General features: G+C 41.8%; 1 protein-coding gene across 4 annotated transcripts in view; it reads left to right on the forward strand.

Annotated features, from left to right (window-relative positions):
* Positions 1–22389: 22389 nt before the first annotated feature.
* The window catches only part of mitfa (melanocyte inducing transcription factor a), a gene marked incomplete at both ends in the record, with an annotated part of 7554 nt that continues 4815 nt past the window's right edge, over positions 22390–25128 (forward strand). For all 4 annotated transcript variants that reach the window (XM_084316353.1, XM_084316354.1, XM_084316355.1 and 1 more), the window contains 4 exons: positions 22390–22422; positions 23796–24008; positions 24185–24280; positions 24740–24857. In XM_084316353.1, the coding sequence (XP_084172479.1) occupies positions 22390–22422; positions 23796–24008; positions 24185–24280; positions 24740–24857 (460 nt within the window). The remainder of the gene's footprint in view (positions 22423–23795; positions 24009–24184; positions 24281–24739; positions 24858–25128) is intronic.

Raw genomic sequence — 25128 nt, forward strand, 5'->3', positions numbered from 1 at the left:
ATTTCCCCCACAGTGTAACCGTTTTGAAACTAATTTCAGATCTAATTGTTCCTACATGCTAACAATAGTGAGGAGAAACTGACTGCGTTTCAATATTTGTCAAAAACTTTACCTTTTGTGGCTTATTATCACGAATCATAACAATTATTGATATGATTCATTCAGAACACTGAACTTTGAACCACCATAGTATGTGACAGGAAGTGTAGATCGGAGACATTTCAACGCTGGCCGACAGCTATGAATGTCCTCTACAAAAAGGCCTAAAACTACAATTCCCATGGTTCAAAATTTCCATTTCCGGTTCCGGCTTGGATAGACGATCGCAAATAGAAAACTTAAAACGATATAAGGACACTTTTAACCTATTGCCAACCTAATGTTTTACATTCTACATGCTTTTGTGACATGTTAGTGATGTTAATACTTGAAAACGGTTGATTTTAAAATCGCAAATTATTTCCATCACTCATAAAAATATGCCTATATGATCATAATGTCAAAAGGGGTCGGTACCGACCCCCTTGGGGGGAACAGGTTTTAAGTGGCTGAAAAGGACGCACAAATTATATGATCTGATATCTGCTTGGAGAATGGCATTCTGTCTTAAACTCGAAAGCACGTTCCCGTTCAGATCATTTGCATACAAAACAACGCCTCCAGAGCTCCTTATAAGGCAACTAGTGACGCAGCTGTGTGCAAATGGAATGGCAGAAGTGCTTTGCGAGTCTTGCGAGCCGCGTGATTACGAAACCTAGCGTCAGTCAGTGCCAATCAGAGAGCGTCTCCGAGAAATGCGGCTAGGTTTCGTAATCACGCTTGCGCGCCATCAAAACTAGATTCGATTAATGTATTGGCATCATATACAGCTTGCGGTACACCTGCCGCAGCGCGCGCACACACACACACGCACGCGTGCACGCGCAGTACTGTATATGAATGAATGAATGAAATATAATATATATAGCCTACGGCGGGCGTAATGAATGAACGCAGTATGGCTTATTATTCCATAATTAAGCCTATAGGCTACTGTTTATTCGTAGGCGCACACAAGACTTGTTATGGAATATTAATGCAGTCTATTTCCACCGATTAGCTTTAGTTCTTATTTATTTATCCACTGTCATTTCAGTGTTGGTGTATAGGCTATATAGTGTATTTCAATATAAGTTTAATTGATTAATGATATATTCGAAGGAATGCAGGTTTATAGCTATATCAACCCCCTCCAATGTACAGTAAATGACCAAGTATGGTTTTGTCAATATTCCAATGTACAGTTTTGCTTGTACAGTGTAAGTCTATCCCCCACCCACCCCTCCTACCCAACCTCCTCCAACAGTTTCTATGTCAAATGTACTCTCTTTTCTGGACTATTTTTGTATCACAAACAGTACTGTATTTGCAAATCTGGTATGTCATAAATGTATAGATGTAGCAGTACTGTCTATCTGTGTTGTGTGTGTCATATATGTTATAATGAATTGAAAATGGGGGACCCTGATGTAAACAAGACGAAATTATTTCTCTGGTCTGCATCCCCTTATGTAATTGAGCTGTACTGTACCCATTCTGCAATCTGTTAATAAAGTTTTCAATCAATCAATCAATCAATCAATCAAACAAAGGTCTGTCCCATTGTATACCAATCAACCTGCATTCTTTCAAATGTATATAATTAATCATTAAAACAGATGTGTAACAAATAAGAAATACAAATTCCACAGAAGGCATTAAATAATTATTATTTTCAATCATTTCACAATAATTGCATAATTGTGTTTGAATATCTGAGTAATTAAAGTAATTATACATTTGTCCAAAATAGCTGGTTCAGATATGGTTAAGCAGCTGCCCTGTGATCAGATGAATCCATATTATTTATTTTTCCGACATCAAATGCGTAATTTCTTATCGTACAAATATTGTCATATTTATTTTAATTATGATTAAGTAATTAATTTCAACGAGGCCTGTAGCGTTGACGTGAAGGAATCACTATGAGAACACAGTCTGTCAAGTTATAATGAAATTTTAAATTAGTCAATCAATCATGAGATTTTATCGTGGCTGAGAGCAGATTTAAGAGTGCTCCTCAGCACTCTTAAATCTGCTCTCAGCCACGATCAAATCTGATCTCAGGAAAATTTGGGGACTCCCACTCCCAGCCCTAATATGTCTTAAATGGGCCGAAATCTGGCTAAGACGAAATTTTTTGTCGTAACTTCGTTCGGGAATGAGACCCACTGTGTCTACGTACGTGACTTCTATTTTTTACTTCTAGTTTTACATGATATACTATTTTAATTCATACTTATCTTTTGTCTAGCACAGTCTCTGGAGCGTAACAGAAAGAAGCATTTTGTATAAAAGTATTCTGTACTTCTGTATGACAACTATTAAAGAAACTTGAGAAACTTGAAAAACTTGCGGATCGGGGCCGATCACATGATTTTCAGAAGATCGGGATTGGGGGGGGGGGAATCTGGAGTAAAAAAAAAAGAAAAAAAATCTTTATTTTATTCAACAAACATGACCATGTTCACGTCTTAAACTCACTCACAAACGTTCGCCTGTATAACGTCAACATTCGCTTTGTGAGGATTATCGTCAGCGTTTCAGACCAAAATGGAGCAAATCATTACATAAGTCGAACACATGTGTGAATGTATACTAATGTGCAAACAGATTGAACTTTGAATATTTCTCGTATGAAGCACACACACAAGGTTTCGTCGATAATCCAATGTACAGTTACCTCCCCACCCCGCCTACCCACCGTCCCCCCCACCCCACCCACCCAACCACCTCCAATGTACAGTGATCCACAATCACAAATCACATGATCGGGATCGGATCGGGAGCAAAAAAATGCGATCGGGACATCCCTAATTATTATTATTTTATTTCATTGGGTTTTTAGCCCTAGTTGCACTTTTGTTGCAACCCCAGTTATCCCATTAGTCCCCCCAAACTTAAGTATGTTATGCTAAGAAATCTGCTAAGAAGCATATATTATTTATTATTATTTTATTTCATTGGGTTTTTAGCGCTAGTTGCACTTTTGTTGCACTTTTTTGAGTTTATTTCATGTTTTTAACAGTGCATGAAAGATTGTCTTATTACTGCACAAAAAAAAGTGGTGTGGTTAGAAGATTTGGGTCGCGACTTAATGACTAAGGAAAATGTTGGGTCCCTCCCGAGGCTAGACCAGTTGAGAACCACTGCTCGACCACGTAGGCTATGTGTTGCTACCCGCTTGTGACATCAGATCCATTAATATTACTATATATATGAGTCAGTAAATATTTATCACACTAATGATGTTGTATATCTTAAAAGAGAATGACACAAATATTTAGGCAAGTGAGCGAGAGATCATAGAACATTTATCTCATCTTGTCTTTTTTATTCATATGTTCTCTTGTAGGACTTTGAGATTTGTTTTTAGATGACAACCCTGTTTCAAATGATTATGATAAATATATATCATACTCTATTATTCATATATCATACTTGCTCTGGTGATTGGCTTACGTTTAACTCATTGACTGCCACGCTGTCGGGTTGCTCGCCTGAAACCTATATTATTTCCAAATCAAAGGTATATACCAATATAGATGTTTCTTCACAAAATTTTTACGAAGCTGCGATCGTTACCAAAAGCATGTTTTAGGTTCGGTAAAATACAACGCTGTGATAAATACGAAAGAATGTTTTAGGTTCGGTAAAATATACCTAAAATAGACCTTACCTTAGTCAGAAGGTACTCCAAAATGAATAATCCCAGTAGTTCCATCACGATCGCCATTAGTCGTGTGCATTGGGCCTGGCCATAATATGGGAAACAATAGGTTTCAGGTGAGCAGATCGGCGACAGATAGTTCTGATTCACTTTGAGGGGGAGGCGATTCCTGCAGCCGGAGGTACCTCAGTACTGAAAGACAACTGAGAGACTCAGTTCAAAAGGTAGGTGATACTGCCACCTGTCGGGATTCGATCGTCCTTGCAATTATAACGTAGGCAGCAGTGCCAGGGAGACACAGGCAGGTCCGCGTGAGTGTTTAGAATGGGAACATTGGAAAAAAAGAAATAAGGGTGTAAAGACGAGAAAACTCCTTTTTGGCGCTCAACGGTTGGATTTGAAACATGAAAATTCTCTTGTTTGGCGCAGAAAGAGTTAAGGTCCCCAGAGTTTGCACTGAATTAGGAAAATCTGCTTTTTAGTTTCTGTGCTCCTGACACGTGGAATGTTTTGCAAAACACATTTAAACTCAATACTTAAATATCCATTGGTCATCTTAAATCTTTAATGGCCAAACATTTCACCTCAGTCTGTGACTGTTTTGATTGATTTTAATTGTTTAATTGATTGACTTTTCTGTTTTTATATTGTTTTTGTAATTACGTATTGTTCCTCTTGACTTAAATTAGAGCCTGATCTCAATGATCTATCGAGATTAAATAAAGATTGAATGAATATATCTCACTATTACTGTACATTAGTTTAATATTTATAGCACTTCACTGTACTGCTGAACTAATGACACTGTCCGACTTTGCCCCGACAGCAGGAAGTAAGCCGCCTATGACTCAATGGTTCCCACTGTCATACGTTTAGCTGAGAGCTAGAATGGCCTCACATTAGACATGATAACCAAGCTCTGTGGGTTTATAGAGCTGCTAAATTAAGCTCTATTGTTTGTCACATAAGCAAGTGCATGTTCTTAATCCTGTGTAGACTGGTTCCCATTCTTGGCAGAGGAGAGTTACATTCTTGACAGAGTCCCCATAGCCACAGGGTTGGACACCAGAAGACGTCTCTTTGTCCAAACCTCCCGCTGTTGATGAAGCAGCTTGTCTTCAGTAGATCCTATTGCTGTAAAGTTAGAAAATTGTAAAGTTACGAGCGAGAGCCACTTCCCCCCAGGCTATTGTGGAACCTGGCACATAGCCGTCATTTACAGTCTCACAAAGTCCCTCTTGTGACACCAGACCAGTGAATATTCACAGTTTTGTTTGGTGTCAATGGCTTAAAACGATGCCAACATGCCCTGCGTTTTGCTTAAAGTCGCTGCCAAACTTTGGAGGCCACACTAAATAATAAATGGAGGAAGGCCATGACTTTGTAGAATGCGAGTTAATTTAGTTGATATGCTTCCAGGCCAAATTGCAATAGCCTTGAGTACAATGACAATAACGTGTCTTGTTCTTCAAAGCATTAATCTGTCACCCACTGTTGTCGTTGAGCCTTATTTACGTCCTCTAGACCAGTGGTTCTCAACTGGTGGGTCGCAACCCAAAAGCGGGACACTGGGCCATTTTGAGTGGGTCGTGGATGTGTGCATGGAATATTTTTTTTTGGGGGGAAAGTTTTTATTTTGAAGTCTACGGAATTTCTGATGCTGCGCTTTTATTTTGAAGGACATACATTTCCCATGACGCAGCGAGCGTGCAGTAGCCATTTGTTGCCAGAGTTGTCATGACAGTAACACTAACGTCGTCACATTGGTTAGCACTCATTGATTCGAGCATTTGTAAACATGGGGAAACGCAAATACGACACAGACTACATTAAATATGGGTTTTCTTACATTGAGGACAAAAGAGAGGGACCAAAACCTCAGTGTGTTGTGTGCAGTGAAGTGCTATCACATGAAAGCATGAAGCCATCAAAAATGAAACGCCATTTAGAAACGAAACACTCCGCTTATAAAGACAAACCTGTTGAGTACTTTCTAAGATGACTCCAGGAGCTGAGGGCATCGCAAAAGTGCCTAACGTCTTCATGTTCGAAGCAAGAGCAGGCACTCCATACATCTTACCACGTAGCTCACCGTATTGCAAAGTCTAAGAAGTCCCACACCATTGCAGAAGACCTTGTCTTACCTGCAGCCGTTGACATGGTCAGAGAGGTGCTGGATCAATCTGCGGAGGAAAAATATTCACGGTGTAGATGTCGGTCGGTTCTACAACTTCCCAATGCCCTTCCATCAGCGAAAGCGTTGGGGAAAAAGTTTTGCGCAACACGGAAAGATTTGGAAAAGATTTTGCGCGAGCTCCCACGCTCCCACTCTCCCGGGGGTAGAACTCAGCGGGGGGCACGACTTCCCAATGCACTTCCATCAGCGAAAACGTTGGGAAATGGTCAAGGCGTGATCTCGCTGATTTTGCACGAGCTCCCACACGTGCACCCGTATTCCGATCTGCGCGAAAATATTCACAGAGGTAGATGTCGTCGTGGGACACAAGTTCCCAATGCATTGCCACGGCGTACGACGTTATTGAGATCATATTTCATTTTTTCGCCATGGTATTCATAATTCCGCCACCCAGCCTCTGCTGAGACAGTGGGACAGTGCAACGCTTCAATACCACCGCCTGGTGGATGATCGGGCGAGTTACAACCGGAAATTGATCTGGTGATCTCGGTGCATCTGGGAAATCCGTCCGGCAGTCACATATTGTTGCGGGACTCTAGACACACATCTGTGTATATGGATTGCTGCCATAACTCAATAATAGATATGATTTGGGCGTTTATTGCGCCATACAAACCGGAAATGGATCTAGTCAATCGACGTCAAATAAGTGGGATCTTTTTCCTCCAGTCTCATCGGCGAACGGTAAGAGGACAGTAACGTTATTTTCAAGGCGATTGTACATTTCTTTATTTACAAACCATCTGATCAATAAATCAACCCATACTACATAAAGCATTTACTGACGATCACGGAATTAAAAACGACCCCCCCCCTGTTCATCCGCACATGATGAGTCATAACGTTTAGGATCATGTACAGTTGACATTTTTAATATAGCGTGTATCGGCAACAAACGGCAGTTGATAATCTATATATGCGTTTATGCCTATAAAAACTGCAGAAAACGATAAAAACATACTTATATTCTAGACGGTATTTTTGGAAGAATCTATGAATGAAAAAGTATAACGTTCCTACATCCTGAATGATAGATAATCGATGTTGAATGGGCCATAGTAATGTCAATTTAGCAATACAATTAAAAAAGAAGGTGAACATCTTCATAGGCTTAGACTGGTGGCAGTGATCATACATTGATGGATAGAAGCGTGGCAGTCAATGAGTTAATGACTAAGTAAAAATGTGGGACCTGAGGCTAGACCAGTTGAGAACCATGTAGGCTACGTGTTGTTGTCATTTTGACAAAAAAGTTAAGTGAAGCCAAGGTTCTTTTATCCCTCTACCTATGACTGTATTTTCCTTTCCTGTTAACTGTGTTTGGGGAGAGAGGTAAAAGTGACGTTTTACAGGATGTTTGGGTCCGGACCCAAAATTACATCACATCATAAATCCATGTCTACAGACTGTATGGATTAATGTTGTTGTTTTTTTCAAATGTAGCCAAGAGTAAAGACCCTAATCCTGTCAAAACAGCAGTCATAGTGTATCTTTTCAGCAATACGTTTGTTTACCAATATGTTAAAGTGTTATTAGTGAAATATCAGTTCAGGAATGATCAGGAAATGTATTCATAAACGAGCAAATATAGACGCTAAAAGGTCTGCAACGCCATTTTGTTTGTAGTCATATGAGGAGAGGACATCCAGAGCTCTCAATTTTGAAAAACGACATTACCCAGCTCATGCCAGCTTCTGTCAAGCAAATTACTTGTGCATGAATAATTTTTTTGGGATTATCTACCACAAAATGTAAAACATTATTGGCATAAATTAGAACGCAGTTAGTTTTTCTACCTTTCTGTGAACGTTTAGCAAAAATCCAGGTTGCAATCTGATAAAAAATGGCAGACCTGTCTTCATAATAAAAAACGAACTGTATTTACAGTAGATTTCATTCACGGTTCTTGCTGCACGCCTGGAGATCCAAATTGAACTCTGCCATTGGAAAGAGTAGATTTGGCCCGATCCATAAATGTGCAACTATAATAATGTCATTTATAGACCTGATATTCTATATTCTATAATAATATTTCAAATTGCATGTGTCCAGATGGCAGAATTCAGTATTGTATCTACAAAACCTTCTGTTAAATCATCTTCCCTTTATTCATTTGCTTAGATTTTTTTGAACATGTGATCTCAAGAAGGTGCTGAACGAGCTCAGTGGCCATGTCTGGTCATTTTTAGCATGGTGTTATTCACCGCCAAAGATGCAAAGAAAAATCATAATTTATATTCTCCTTTGTTTCATCACAATTTACTCAAGCCTAGTAACATACACAATATGTCTGACACTGGGAATACATTCCCTGAGATCCATATATGTCCCTAGATACCAAGAACATGCAAATGGACCTTGTAGAAGTGGAGCAATCTTCCATTTACTTAGGTATGTATTTTTCGGCAGCTTTTCAGAAAATAGGGCTAGGGCTTTTAAGAGCACCATTTAATTTAATTTTATTTCAAAACTTTATTTATTGATTGATTGATTGATTGAATTTTGATTGAAAAGTTTATTAACAGATTGCAGAATGGGTACAGTACAGTACAGCTCAATACATACAATTGTTAAGAGAAAGACTTTCGTCTTGTTTACATCAGGGTCCCCCATTTTCAATTCATCATATGACACATACACGTGAGGCACTGAGGTTTCCCTCATTTACAGAGACGACAAGTGAAGGGCTACATCTGTTCCTCCCTCCCCATCAACCTGGACCCCCTGCAATTTGCATACCACCCCAACAGGTCCACGGAGGACGCCATAGCCCATGTGCTGCACGCAGCAGCATCACACCTGGACAAGAGGCAGGGGAAGTTGGAACTATGTGAGAATGCTGTTCATCGACTACAGCTCAGCATTCAATACCATAGTCCCCTCCAAACTCATAGCCAAGCTCAGGGACCTGGGCTTGAACTATGACCTCTGCCAGTGGGTCTTGGACTTCCTGACGGGTAGACCCCAGGTGGTAAGAGCAGGCAACTGCACCTCCTCATCCATCACGCTCAACATAGGGGCCCCCCAGGGCTGTGTTCCGAGTCCCCTCCTCTACTCCCTGTACACACATGACTGTGTGGCACAGCGGAACAACAACACAATCATCAAATTTGCTGATGACACAGTAGTGGTGGGCCTGATCTCTGCCAACGACGAGAGGGCCTACCTGGAAGAGGTAGAGAATCTGTCGCAGTGGTGTCAGGAGAACTGCCTCTCCCTGAATGTCAGCAAAACAAAAGAGATGATTGTGGACTTCAGGAGGTCGGGGGTCAGGGACTACAGCCCCCTCAGCATCGACGGGGCACCAGTTGAGAGAGTGAAAAGTTTCAAGTACCTAGGAGTCCACATATCCGAGGACTTGACATGGACCACACACATTGACAGTGTTGTGAAGAAGGCACGGCAACGCCTCTACTTCCTCAGGCGCCTAAGGAAGTTCCAAGTCAGTCAGAAGATCCTTAAGAACTTCTACTCATGCACAATAGAGAGCATCCTGACTGGCAATATCACCTCCTGGTTTTGGAATAGCACCGCACAAGACCGCAGCAGACTACAGAGAGTGGCCCGTTCAGCCGAAAGCGCAATTGGAGGGGGGCTTCCCACTCTCCAGAACATTTACAACAAGCGGTGCATGGGTAAGGCTAAGAGAATTATCAAAGACTCCAGCCACCCAAACAACTGCCTCTTTGAACTGCTGCGGTCAGGCAAGCGATACCGGAGTCTCATGGCAAGCACAGAAAGACCATCAAAAGCACTCACAGCACACACATCCACACGCACACACTCACTTTAAACAAACAACTCACTGCAGCACCCACTCTACACACTTTAGAACACCTAAACACACTTTATATTTATTGGCAAAGAATTTGCACTACAACCCATAACTCAGTACACCTTACTGTAAATTGTACCTAAATTGTACCTCATTCCATTTCTGCTTTGCACTATATAGTATATTGTAATTAGTATATTGTATAGTATATTGTATGGTAACTCAGTTACTTCTACTCTGCATTGAACATTGTACATATGTACATACTGAACACTTGTGTCTACGTACGTGACTTCAATTTTATACTTGCTATACTTATTTTATTTTATACTTATCCTTTTGTCTAGCACAGTCTCTGGAGCGTAACAGAAAGAAGCATTTTGTATAAAAGTATTCTGTACTTCTGTATGACAACTAATAAAGAAACTTGAAACTTACATACAGAAAAAAAACGTGTGTGTGTGTGTGTGTGTGTGTGTGTGTGTGTGTGTGTGTGTGTGTGTGTGTGTGTGTGTGTGTGTGTGTGTGTGTGTGTGTGTGTGTGTGTGTGTGTGTGTGTGTGTGTGTGGCCTCTATTGACCATTTGCACAGAGATGTCCCTTTTTTTCTGATGGTTTTTAATTTATTATTTTCTTTTTTTGATGCAAAGCACCTCTATGACCAGCAATGTCACTCACTCACTCAGTCATGCCGTCACTCACTCACTCAGTCATGCCGCCACTCACTCACTCAGTCATGCCGTCACTCACTCACTCACTCACTCACTCACTCACTCACTCACTCACTCACTCACTCACTCACTCACTCACTCACTCACTCACTCACTCACTCACTCACTCACTCACTCACTCATACATAATAACATACATACATGTAACAACATACATAATAACATACATGCATACACATACATAATACATGAATAGCAGCATCTCAAATAAAAATCCTCAGAAATCAACTAAAACAGGTACAACTTGATAGTGGTTATAGCTTAACTCTGCAACAGAGAGGGGAATCTCAATCTTTAGAGCGTTCATAAAGAATGCAATGGTGAGGATCATATCTATCACCAGTAAATTAGTAATACATCTGAGTGATAAACCGTGTGCAGGGGTTTAAGAGTTGAAGCCACAGCCTATAAACTCACCAAACTGACTACTACTGCTTCGACAATCCTCCTCATTGTTAACACAAAATGACCAAATTGCAATTTTGTTACGCCCCTGTGACGAAGCGCTGGCGATGTCAGGTGACCGGAGCTTTTCTGAAACATTTCTGACTTAACCACCAGGAAGTTGCACTCGAACTGCCGACCAAGTGGTAAATACCAGCAGAGTTTACGAGTTGTGATTTCACTGACCCTTCACCTTTTGTGGTGCAAACCTGATTGGACTTTAAGACCTAACTAGCGCACCTGAAGGTTATCACCTCGTATTTACCATTCGGTCACATCACGACTTCACAAATTGACAAGGACCGAGGTGCACGATATAGTTCAAGAGCCGTGCAGCTGGTGTGACAGATCGTAAGTGACTCCTCTGCGTTGTGTATTAAATGTCGATGCCCCGAGGGAGAGTTGAACCCGGGTCTCCCGCACCGCGGGCGGCAAACATAGACCGCTGCACTAAGAGGTGAATTCACTCCTGGGTACCGTATCTATGTGTCTTTTAACCCTGTTATGGGGAAGTGAGTTTAACTCGCAGCCCGCTTACTGCCACAGTCACTTCTCAACACACGCGTTTATCGTGACTGTGGATATACTCACGGACCTCCGTTACACTGGCCACACCTTTGTCCCGTGCTATTGGCCACACCTTTGTCCTGTGCTATTGGCCACACCTTTGTCCTGTGCTATTGACCACACCTTTGTCCTGTGCTATTGGTACACCTTTGTCCTGTGCTATTGGCCACACCTGTGTCCTATGCTATTGACCACACCTGTGTCCTGTGCTATTGGCCACACCTGTGTCCTGTGCTATTGGCCACACCTGTATCCTGTGCTATTGACCACACCTGAGTCCTGTGCTATTGGCCACACCTTTGTCCTGTGCTATTGGCCACACCTGTGTCCTGTGCTATTGGCCACACCTTTGTCCTGTGCTATTGACCACACCTGTGTCCTGTGCTATTGGCCACACCTGTGTCCTGTGCTATTGGCCACACCTGTGTCCTGTGCTATTGGCCACACCTTTGTCCTGTGCTATTGACCACACCTGTGTCCTGTGCTATTGGCCACACATTTGTCCTATGCTATTGACCACACCTGTGTCCTGTGCTATTGGCCACACCTGTGTCCTGTGCTATTGGCCACACCTGTGTCCTATGTTATTGACCACACCTGTGTCCTGTGCTATTGGCCACACCTGTGTCCTGTGCTATTGACCACACCTGTGTCCTGTGCTATTGGCCACACCTTTGTCCTGTGCTATTGGCCACACCTGTGTCCTATGCTATTGACCACACCTGTGTCCTGTGCTATTGGCCACACCTGTGTCCTGTGCTATTGGCCACACCTGTGTCCTGTGCTATTGGCCACACCTTTGTCCTGTGCTATTGGCCACACCTGTGTCCTGTGCTATTGGCCACAGCTTTGTCCTGTGCTATTGGCCACACCTGTGTCCTGTGCTATTGGCCACACCTTTGTCCTGTGCTATTGGCCACACCTGTGTCCTGTGCTATTGGCCACAGCTTTGTCCTGTGCTATTGGCCACACTTTTGTCCCGTGCTATTGTCCACAGCTTTGTCAGCAACACAGCTGGAGTTCTCCAGACTAATAGTTTTGAAATCATGCTGAGGCCTCTGATCATATCCAACCTATTTGATTTCAGCATGAAATACCTGCAGCATCCTGCTGTGTGATGTGGTATATATACTGCTTTTCAAACTGCACTGCAATGGAAGGATGAGAGGACGAGAAAGAAATGGTCCTTTCAAAAAAGGAAATTATAATAAATCCTAATAGGCCTAACACAGACTTTTGTGCTCATACCCTGTGACGTTTGGGTCTGTATAGATGGGTTTCTTGTTGGCCAACATCAAGTGTGCAGGCAGCCACAGGGCCCGAGGGGCAACAGAAAGAGTCACAGCTAATGCAGGATTTTCATCAGTGTTTCAACATTTTGACTGTAAATCTTGTTGATACACAAATTATGTTGTAAAATGCGGTACATTACCACGAGAGGAATGGGTTGAGGTGGTTTACACTTTTTTCTATTGGACACTTAAAGGGGAAAATTATCATACTGTGCAGTTCATTTTCGATTTGTGAATCTGAACAAGTCTCTGCTAAAAGGACGGGTTCATTTTTAGAAAACAATTTTGAACACAGGCCCTAACATTAGCTGACCCTAATTTCCAGGATTACTCTAGTATTCAGAACTGTTCTGTGCTGCATCCTCTCTCCAGGCTCCAGTCCACTCCCATGGGGCAAATGTTTTAGCCTTCAACAACTATGATATACAGTATCTTTCCAGAATAGGAAGCTCACAGTATAATCACATGTGTTATGCTCTATGTGTCTAAGACACATCTGATGATAGTGTGAGTTTCCTGTTTTGGAAAAATACATATATCATGATTTTTGATAGCTAAAACTATTTCCCCAGAGAATTGCCTGGAGCCTGAGAGTTCCTTGAAAGTTGCTGTCTGAGATCTTGGAAATGTCTTTCATCACTCAAGAAGAAATTCCTGGCATTTTAAATAAGGACACACTTGTGTCTTAACCTAAAACCAACTGAAGAAAGAAACTGACTACATCGTTCGTTAAATTGCATGAATGGAGTCGTTTCTTTTCAAGGGGTCAAGGAATGATGACTGTCTCTCGAAATGTTATTCGTCCTGCGGGTATGAGGTCTAAAACACGGACCCATGTGCTCTGCTTGGGAAGGTATAAACCTCCGTCTCACAAAAGAGTCTATGAATAAAGCAGAAGCTACTGTTGCTGTAGGGAGGAGAGGAATAACTGCGTCTCCTTCATAATGACTTAACCCAAAGGTTTGGCTGAAGGAAAAGGCCACAGTGCAGGGATGAGACAAAGACATGCTACAAGGAGACAAAGGGTGCTTTCTCCGATCTTATCGACGATGGTTCTGTCAGGCCGAGGGCCACTTCCCCTGCGTGCGTTTCACCTCTCCGTCTCTCCAAGTCACGCTTCCCAGTAATGGAAACAAAGACACCGTGGTGTGTCCTCCGTCTGCGCTGAACAAGAGGGGCGTGGCAGACCTTTACATTAATTAGGCAGACCATTGATATTGCTTCATCTCACGAGAGGCACTTTAAAGAGGCTTCTTGCAAACCGTCCTGGTTCCCCCCTGGAGACGACTCTGTTTCTTAACCACAGGGAAGAATGTTAGTAGAATCGGTTGTTGCGAACCAACTAGATCAACAATAAAGTTATACATTCTCCAAATAGAATAAAACAAAGAAAGATACTCATCACATGACGGTGGCGGTACATCGATACTGATACCAGTAGGATATCAGCCCAATACAAGGCTAAGATACTTGTGGTCGGTAACAGTTGAACCCTTGCACTGAAAAACCATATACGTTTATTTTATTCTTTGGACAGCCCATGTATTTGCAGTTATCAAGTTGATCGAAATCACTTGGGGCGGGATCCACAATGGGTTTGCACGGCTTTTTCCAACGGAAAGCCAGTGCATATCGCTCTGAAACTCTGTTTGGTATCCACAGAGGACGCGCAACGGGTGAAATGAGGTGGCGCATGCGTTCCATCAGCATTGCATCCGGTGCAATTGCCGTGTATTTAAATGAGGTAATATGGGCGGAACATGTCCCCTTTCTATGTAAATGAGCCTCGTCCAAATGTGCTCGGTATCCAGAAAGGCCGCCGCCAATTGCACCGACCAGTTAACACGACGCACCAAACATCTTCACAGACATGGTGGTAAATAAGCACAGATCCCTAAGCGCAGGGACGTGCACAGGACTTTAGATGGGCAGGTGCTCAAAGGCTGAAAAGGGCACTACACTTGTGTGTATATATTAACCGAGCGTGCATAGCGAGCGAGCACGATTTTTATGATCAAATATTGAATATTGAACTATAATAATCAGTGCAGGAGCTCACTTATCCTTGAAAGACACTTTTATCACTGACTTAAAAGGCCCATACATCTCCATAAATGTTCAGGGGGGAGGGAATAAGTGCTTACCCTACAGACCCCAAGAAGTGCTGTATATTCTGTATTGTTTAATATAAATGCATTTTTTATTCCAATCCCGATTTGTATTTGAGATTCCCAAATCCCATCGGACTTGACTTCTTCGTGTCCCTCAGTGAGTGTAATACCAGCATTCAACTGTATGCGCCACAGTGGTTTCTATCATCATCATCACCACCACCCACGCTATGCATAAAATATATAGGTCCGCGGAGAGGCACGCTGAGGAGGCCGTGCAAACTGCAATGGAATATGGGGCATCTCTCTCTCTTTACCTAATATTTTGATTCTATCCTGACATTTTTCAGTTGGAAGGGCAGTCTATATGCGTAACGGTAAGGCAAAAAAATTTAAGAATCCCAAAAAGGGCACTTTTTTGATGAGGCTCAAAAAGGCAGGTGCTCATGCACCCCTTGGCCTCTATTTGTGCACGTGCCTGCCTAAGCGCTATAAAGAGGCATCATGTTAGCGTCACTGCCAGTGTCACAGGTGATCATGGCAGCAGTAATTGTTGCCAGATGCTTGATTGATTGATTGATTGATTGATTGATTGATTGATTGATTGATTGATTGATTGATTGATTGATTGATTGATTGATTGATTGATTGATTGATTGAAAACTGTATTAACAGATTGCAGAATGGGTACAGTACAGTACAGCTCAATACATACAATTGTTAAGGGGATGCAGACCAGAGAAAGACTTTCGTCTTGTTTACATCAGGGTCCCCCATTTTCAATTCATCATAACATATATGACATACACGACATACAGATAGACAGTACTGCTACATCTATACATTTATGACATATCAGATTTGCAAATACAGTACTGTTTGTGATAGAAAAAGAGTCCAGAAAAGAGAGTATATACATTTGACGTAGAAACTGTACATTGGAGGGTAGGTAGGGGGGGGACTGTACATTGGAGGTGGTTGGGTGGGGGGGGGGGGGGGGGGGTGGGGTGGGGACACTGTACAACTGTACAAGCAAAACTGTACATTGGAATATTGACAAAACCATACTTGGTCATTTACTGTACATTGGTTTGGGTTAGGACATTTACAGGGGCCAGTTTCGAATTGCAGTCTCCCGTAGGTGTTTTTTGAGAGTGTTTTTGAAAGTGGGTAGTGATTCACATTCCTTTACAGCTTTGGGTAGGGCGTTCCACATTGATGAGGCATAATTGTGAAACGTGTTTAGTCCCTTGTTTGAGCCGAATCTGGGTTTAACATGATTTGTGGAGCTCCCTCTGGTGTTGTGATCCTGGTATTCACTGACCTTTGGGAAGTATTTTGACATGTACATGGGTACCTTGGTCGTGTAGTGTATCTTGTAGACCAGGCCCATTGCAAGTTGCAGAGTCGTCTACTCTAAGATATCCTAGTTTTTCAAAGTGGGCAGGGGTGAGGTGGGTTCTAGGAGTAAGGTCAAGCAGTAGTCTGACCAGTTTGTTTTGAGATGTTTGTAATTTTGTTTTTAGCGCCTTTGAGGTGCTTTGGTACCATGAGGTGCAAGCATAGTCGTAGTACCCTTGAATGAGTGCTCCTGCCAGAGTCTTCAGGGTATTCTTGTTTACCAGTGAGGAGATCCGGTACAAGAATCGAGTTCGTTGGTTGACTTTTTTTATTACATTGGATGCCATTTTGTCACAGGAAAGATTTGCCTCTAGGATGGAGCCCAGGTAGGTAATTTCTTCTTTCCTTGTGACAATATTGTCACCCACTGTAACTGAGAAGCCGTCGGTCTTGCTGAGTTTGTTATTTGAACCGAAGAGAATGGACTCTGTTTTGCCCATGTGTAATGATAGTTTGTTATCAGCGAGCCATATGCAGATTTTGCCTAGTTCCCGTGAAATAATATTTCGAAGGAGAATATCAACTTTTTTATTTAATTGAGACAGAAATCGTCTGGAGACACAGGTTGCCAGCTCAATCAATCCTTTATCTACTTGTAGCAGGGTGGATTATCCCTGCTTCGTGGGAACGGTTGCTGGCAGTCACAAGGTAGCTGGACACAGTAGAGCTCCGTCTGACTGCACCCTCGTCTTTGGGCCTGGAGCGTCAAACTGGGACCCGGTAGTGGGAGTGAATGGGGCCCGGGATTTACCAACCTGGTTTGGTACTCTGGTCCTCCTCGCCTCTCCGGGGCGGTCAGCAGTACTCCCCAACTCGCTCTCACTTCCCTGATTACCTCCGTGGGCCCTCCCACACCTAGTGACTGATATGCCTAAATAGATTCGTTCCTCCCGCAAGCAGTACCCTCCCTTGATGACCACTAGAAACCTTACAATGAAAAGGGGAGAGTTGGGTAGGAAGGGGTTAATCATATATACGTTACTCACACCAAAAGAGTTAATACTGGGCACAGGAATGGACACGCACACAGAATCCCATCTAATTTTTAATACTAGTTGTACTGTTCAGTTACAATGATTTAATAGGAGTGGTCAAATGGACTGAAGTCCCACTATAGCTCCGTTTGTAACTCAATACCTCATAGACACGTATATTATACACCCACCTCTGGGTTAGTATCAGGGATAATATACCTCAATGTGTTTGACTCATCACCCACGTCTGGGTCGGTACCATGTGTAATACCTCTATCAGGCTTTAATTATATGGCAAGAACAGTACCTCTCTAAGGCTTTACTTATGATGCACCAGGTCTGTAACCTCCCCACAGGGAAAGGGTTAATTAGATGGGAAAATATTATTAAAGAACAAACACGTTATCACACTCAAAGGAAACCAAAAATGTGGGCCCACTTTACCAAACAAAAGTCCTAGCTAAAGCCGGCTTCTAATGTTTGGGGTTGCCCCTCCACGCTGCTGTTAGCGTTCGGTTCAAACAACAATTCTCTTCGCCCTCTAGGCCGCGACACACTGTACTGTGCAATAAGATCCTGGGCACCGAAGCCCTAATGTACTCAACCAAGATGGCGGCCGCGCCGCGTCACCACCGTCCAGGTGACAAGATGGCGTCGAACGCTCTCGTCGCGGGTGCTAGCAAGCGGGGCTGGAGCAGAGGGGCAGGAGCTGGCTGAGAGCGTGTGCTGGGTGATGGCGACCTCTGTTGGTCGGGACGAACTCCTGTGTTGGCCCGAAGACAGCCGGTGCAGACTGGTTGTAGACAGCCGGTGCAGAGTCGACGCGCATCCATACACTTGCCCTCACTCACACTGAAGCTACACTCTGGGTCCCAAACAGCCCAACTGCTACACGGTTATACTGTTGCGCAACGTGGCGGACTATACCACCGGTCTTCTTCGGCGCCTCGCGCTCGGGGTACACTGGAGTCAATATAGCCGTTAGCAGCATGCTACTTATACCATCACGCTGCTACTATAACCCGCTACCTATGGACGTCAGTCCTTGGGCTCAGTCTCTCTTACTCACGGATACTCCTAGGATAACCCGTCACTAGCAAGTATGTCTCGTAACCCGTCGCTCGCTCCGGCGGGGCTCTCTGGTGGTTCTTTAACGGGGCTATTCCAAAGCACCTCCCGTTGTAGCTGCGACCGTTCACGGCTACATCCCAAGCTGAAGAGAGCTTCCGGTTCTTCCCACCTCCAGGTGATTCCCTCTTCCTCGCTGCCTGCCTCTCTCTCGTACACTCTCTGCCTGCCGCCGCCCCCTGCTGGTCGCCAACTAGCCACACAGGAAAAAGGATGGTAGAATAGGATCCAGTAATGCCGTTTATAATCCATATTTCAGCCGGTAGAAGAAGGAGGAGCCCGCGTCATTGTTCGTGAGAATATCAATGGAAACTAGTCAACATGTCTTTGTGCACAAAGGGGAGATAAAAGGCAAGTCAGCACTTCTGAATAATATTTTCAGGATGCTACATACTGGATGAAATAAAGGATGACATTGAGCCATGCAGCCACCCAGAGATCCCATGCAATCGTATTTATTATTATTTAAATATTGTTATTTGGGTCCATGAGGAGTATCGACGTTGGAAGCAGGCAAATTAAACGTTTATTCTGGAGGATAATGCTGAGGTTTTAACTAAACATTAAATACAACTTGCTCCCTCAAAATATTCGTCAATTATAAAATATCTTCATGGCACAGTGCCTAAATTGTCAAGAGGGTGTGTTGTCGCGGGAAAAGTTACAGTAGTACAGTAATTATGCAACAAGGACGCTCCCTTACATTTCATCCTGTAGCCTACAGCCAGAATCTATGGACGGATTTTGTTGATTGAGGTTTCGTTGGAACACTAGAAAAGAGATTATAAACAGTATATGATTTGTTCGAGAAATATAAAGCCACATGCCGAGATAGGCCGAGATAGCAACGTGGCATGATTTGCTCCAAGTCTGGCAGTGAACGCTATTATAAATAAGGCACTAACCCAATTTCAAATGCTTGGTTCTGAGTTGGTTTCCTACTTTAGTTTGAAAGTTGTGTCTGTTTGTTATTTTTATTCCCCCCCCCCCCCCCCCCCCTATAAGTGACCTTGGGTTTTATGAAAGGCGCTATATAAAATGAAGTTATTATTATAATTATTATTATTATTAAATATTAAATGAAAAATAACTCCTCTCCTTCACTCCTTTGGGTGCTGGGTTAGGTTATAATCACAATAAAGAGGTGGTGTAATATAAAATGAAATATGAACTACATTAAGCACAATAAAATATAATATAATTATGAAATCAAATATAGGCCAGGGCTTTACAGCTTAATAAAGAGATTGAATACAATTAAATGGGATATAAACTAAATTAAATATAGCACAATAGAATATAATGTAATTATGAAATCAAATATAAGCCAGGGCTTTACAACTTAATAAAGAGATTGAATACAATTAAATGGGATATAAACTAAATTAAATATAGCACAATAGAATACAATTATAAGTGACAAATGTAATTGGAATAGGACATTACAAACATTATGCAATGAGGAAAGATATTGACAAAAACACAGGACGCAATGTGTCATGAAAATACAAATTAAGCAAGCTCTATACATTACGAAGTAAACGAAATACAATAATAAATGAACGGAACACTAATGGTGAAAAATACGTTATGTGCATAACGTATTTTTAAGTTGAGTAAAATAGTTTATTTATTCCACTCTATACACATAGAACAATAGTAACATGCTCTCAATAGCCTTTGTCATTGACACATCAGATCTAGTGTGTGTGTGTGTGTGTGTGTGTGTGTGTGTGTGTGTGTGTGTGTGTTTGTGTGTGGTGTGTGTGTGTGTGTGTGTGTGTGCGTGCGTGCGTGAATGCGTGCGTGCGTGCAAGAGCATGTGTGCGTGTGAGAGAGAGAGTGTGTATGTGTGTGTTTAGGAATAATTATGTAAAAACAGGACACAGACAATAGAATCTGGGTTACAGACAGCTTTTCTTTGCAAAGCGTTCCAGTTCCAGTTATATGTATATACTCTGTCAGGATCTAGGGGTAACAGTACTGTATATTTGAATACCGTTTATGTCACAAATGTATCAGTACTAAATACCTATATGTCCCTATGCCATAAATGTCATATATGTTGTGTATGTCATAAATGTCTATATGAATTGAAAATGGGGGACCCTGATGGAAACAAGACAAACGTCTTTTTCAGGTCTGCATCCCCTTAACAATTGTGTGTATTGAGCCGTACTGTATTGTACCCATTCTGCAATCTGTTAAATAAAGTTTTCATTCATTCATTCATTCATTCATTCATTCATTCATTCATTCATTCATTCATTCATTCATTCATTCATTCATTCATTCATTCAGAACACTTCCTCAGGGCGCAGTTGCATGTTGGAGGCTTTTTTTTAATTTATAATAGCTTCTCTCCTTCCTTTTTCACATTAGGAATCATTCTATAAATCCTCTATATATTCTACATTTAGTTTAAATTAGGTGTGGTCGTCATACAATTTATCATTTAGTCATTTAGCTGACGCTTTTATCCAAAGTGACTTACAGATTGTGAACAACATGTCACCAGGAGGGGTACATCTCTGGCAGCTAAGGGTCAGTGGCATTGTTCATCAAAAAGTATCAAGCTTGAGTGTTACACTCTGAGTGCATAGTAGTATAGACACATTAGCAAGATAGGTACGAATATTACAGCATATAGTAGGGTACATAATAGTAAAAAGATGTATAGGAGGGTTATTTTTATTAAATTTTTTGGTATTATTTCAGATATTGGTTGAAGAGGTGTGTTTTTAGTTGAAGGTGGGGAATTGTTCAGCTGTCCTGAATGTGGTCAGAAGTTCGCTGTCTCTTTTCTTACTTTCTGGCTATGGACAAAGTCCTGTGTCTTTTCTTACTTTCTGGCTATAGTGGACAAAGTCCTGTGTCTTTTCTTACTTTCTACAGTAGCTATAGTGGACACAGTCCTGTGTCTCTTCTTACCTTCTGGCTATAGTGGACAAAGTCATATGTATGTTCTTACTTTCTGGCTATAGTGGACAAAGTCCTGTGTCTTTTCTTACTTTCTGGCTATAGTGGACAAAGTCATATGTATTTTCTTACTTTCTGGCTATAGTGGACAAAGCCATATGTATTTTTTACTTTCTGGCTATAGTGGACAAAGTCATATGTCTTTTCTTACTTTCTGGCTATAGTGGACAAAGTCATGTATTTTCTTACTTTCTGGCTATAGTGGACAAAGTCCTGTCTTTTCTTACCTTCTGGCTATAGTGGACAACGTATCGTGTCTTTTCTTACTTTCTGGCTATAGTGGACAACGTATCGTGTCTTTTCTTACTTTCTGGCTATAGTGGACAACGTATCGTGTCTTTTCTTACTTTCTGGCTATAGTGGACAACGTATCGTGTCTTTTCTTACTTTCTGGCTATAGTGGATAAACACAAATGTTGAAACTTTGAGCTGATCATGTGAACCAAAGCTGAGATTCAGGAGTGCAGAAGAACGGATAAAACTGTCCTTTTTTATACAAGCGCTTGAAATCAAACTCATAAAACCTCATCTTACCCTACAGGTCTGACTGCGTAAGCACTGAACATTTTTCGTAAATTAAGCCCTACAAACAGAAGTAGGGGGGATGGGATGAGGTCCTAAACACTGTGTACATTTGGATTTGTCTACTGCCTGTTTTTAAAGGAACAGTGGAGTGGATTGTATCCTCGGTGCTCAGAACAAATAATGTTTTATACAAGATGAGCAGAACTAAAGATGAAACGTTAGTTAGCCCGGAGCAAATTGTAGTTTGCAGACTGGTAGCTCACCAGTAGAAGGAGGCCTTTGTGAGGCCCGGTTGGTGACGTCAAATGAACTCCATAAAGACATACATTTCCTCTTAACTTGCATAACTAATGAGCCCTGAGCCCTTGATAAGTCGAACGGAACTAGAGAGTCTTCGTATTTGCACATGCATGCTAGCTTGTTGTCCACTCTGCTGACTGACAACACAAAGGGATTATCTTCTGTATGTACTGTAGTCTTTTTTTTTTTATTGTATTTATTTCAAATAGTGTTGAAAGATGTTGGAGATGCTTGAATACAGTCATTATCAGGTGAGAAGAAACGATATATTTTATATACATGTGTTTTTCTAATGTATTACTGTATACTATATACTATTCATCCAACTGCGATGGAAATGTATGTTAATATAATCATCTTTTCACTTGTAGTTTAGTTGGGATCAACACCGTTAGCTATACTTCTTTAGACTTTAAAATTAAAAGCTCATCCTGCTACTACTACAAGTCACATGAAGTAGAGCAATAACGCAGAAATACAAATGGACACAATCTTTAAAGATAATTTCTATGGGATTTTCTTTTACTTTGTTGGACAGAGCAGGGGTTCTCAATTTTTTTATGACTGAGGGCCAATTAAGGGACCCAACATTGGATTGAGGGCCGCCAAAGAAATAACGGAACACATCTCGTGAGTCATACATGACTGGCAAGATGCCTAGCAACCAGTAGCCTCGCAAGCTTTCAACAAGCTGTCATTCCTAACTTGACAGCTTAGGCCAGGGGGCACAGTTTTACATTCTTAATGTACTGTGTGATGTTGTAGGAACTGTATTGGAAAAAGACAAAATATAACGCATGCATTTACACCTTAACAACTCATCACGGGCCACCAGAAACGTTTCCGAAAGGTCGTTATTGGCCCACGGGCCACATGATAATGAGAATGCCTGCAGTAGAGAGTGACAGGAAATGGGGATGAGTTTACATCTGAGCCATCAGGACACAGTGTTAGTTTTGTTAAATCACAGTGTACATACATGGTCTCTTGGCTCTGTACATTTAACACCAGTTCTGTGTGTATTAAATACACAATTTTAAAATATGTAATTATTATCTTGTATTAAATACCCCAATTTTGGGTCCAGAAATGTAAATGGTGTCTCAAAGTTAAATGTACACTGTGATTTTTGTAGACCACACTTCACGGCTGGTTATGCATTTCTCTATGGTCTGTTGGACTGCTGTAACACTGCAGTTTATACTGCTGTTTCTACTGGTCATAGCTCACAGGGGCACAGACGCATGGTTCCAATCTAAAGGACAACAGCAGGCCAGTGTAGTGGTGCTGCCCTTCAGATCTGGACTTTTCAAACTTTAAAATGGGCTCAGATTTTATGATCACTGATATTGAAGTCCTAATAGCAATAACAAGAAAAGAAAGATCAAAGGGACACATTCACCAGAAGCAAAGCCTATATCACATACCAGACTATAATTAAAAACGATCAAAGATGACTACCTAGATATAACGAATGACAATGCATTTGAATGATTGCATTTCTATAGACCTTTTCTAGTACTAAAACACAAAGCGCTTTACAATGGAATGACTGCATACCTTAAAAACCTGGGTTTGGTCATCTGTTCATCTGTCATTAATCGTTCTTCTTCCTCTCAAATAGGTGCAGACCCACCTGGAGAACCCCACTAAGTACCACCTCCAGCAGGCCCAGAGGCAGCAGGTGAGGCAGTATCTGTCCACCACCTTGGGGGGGAAAGCGGGCAGCCAGTGCCCCGGTCAGCCCCCAGACCACGGGATGCTCCCCGGCCTAGGCAGCAGTGCCCCCAACAGCCCCATGGCCCTGCTCACCCTCAGCTCCAACTGTGAGAAAGAGGTATGGTGCCAAAGACCATAGCCGTGTCTAGAACCTTTTGCCATTACGGTGAATATTACTAACTGTAGTCATACGGTATGTTTTAAATTGAACTGTCCTAACATTTATATGTGACTGTGGACTTATACACTGTAATAGCAAAATAACCTAAATTCAAATGTATTCCTTTCTCATAGATGGATGATGTCATTGATGATATTATCAGCTTGGAAACAAGCTACAATGACGATATACTGGGACTTATGGACACAGGGCTCCAGATTCCAAACACGGTGAGCAGCTTCCCACTGCCCCGAGGCCGACACACCAGACCCATGACATACTACGCAAGCATCGCCTCCCTGAGGGGTTAGGGTTAGCGTAGTAACCAGCGCTGACGTGTCCGGCTATAATGCCCCCTTCTCATAAACAACCAAACGTCTCTTTCTTTCTTTCTTTCTTTCTTTCTTTCTTTCTTTCTTTCTTTCTTTCTTTCTTTCTTTCTTTCTTTCTTTCTTTCTTTTAAGAACAAGGGCAATATAGAAAAGTTTTCAGTTTTAGTAAATTAAGTATTTGATATACATGGGTCACAATTATAACTACATTATACATACAGTATATACTATATAGTATATAGTACTGCCATTTACAATACTAGATACAGCAGCATTAGAATTATTCCAAGTCAATTAATTGTTAGTGCCCATGAATTAGCATAAAGCTCAAGCTCTACCGTGTTCTCCGTCCCACAGCTCCCCATCTCTACTAACCTGTTGGACATGTATGGCAACCAGGGCCTTCCTCCACCTGGCCTGGGGATCAGCAACACCTGTCCTTCCAGTATGTCAGGCATCAAAAGGGAATATGCAGGTAATTACATAAGCGATTGAACCCTTGCACTGAAGTCTCTCAGATTCAGATTATTTTATTGTCACAGCTTTTTTAAATGTATACATACATTCTGAAAAACGTGAAATGCTTGTTTTCCCGGCTCCTCAACCATAGCAGTTAGTTACACAACAATACACAACAATCTACATTTTTACATTTACATTTTGCATTTACATTTACCAGGTAAAAAACAGCAGATAAAATATAAAGGATTTATTGTTATACAGTGTAAGTAGCAGCAGTGTATGCG

The sequence above is a fragment of the Notolepis coatsorum genome (assembly GCF_963971535.1).
Source record: "Notolepis coatsorum genome assembly, chromosome: 6".
Lineage (NCBI taxonomy): Eukaryota > Metazoa > Chordata > Actinopteri > Aulopiformes > Paralepididae > Notolepis > Notolepis coatsorum.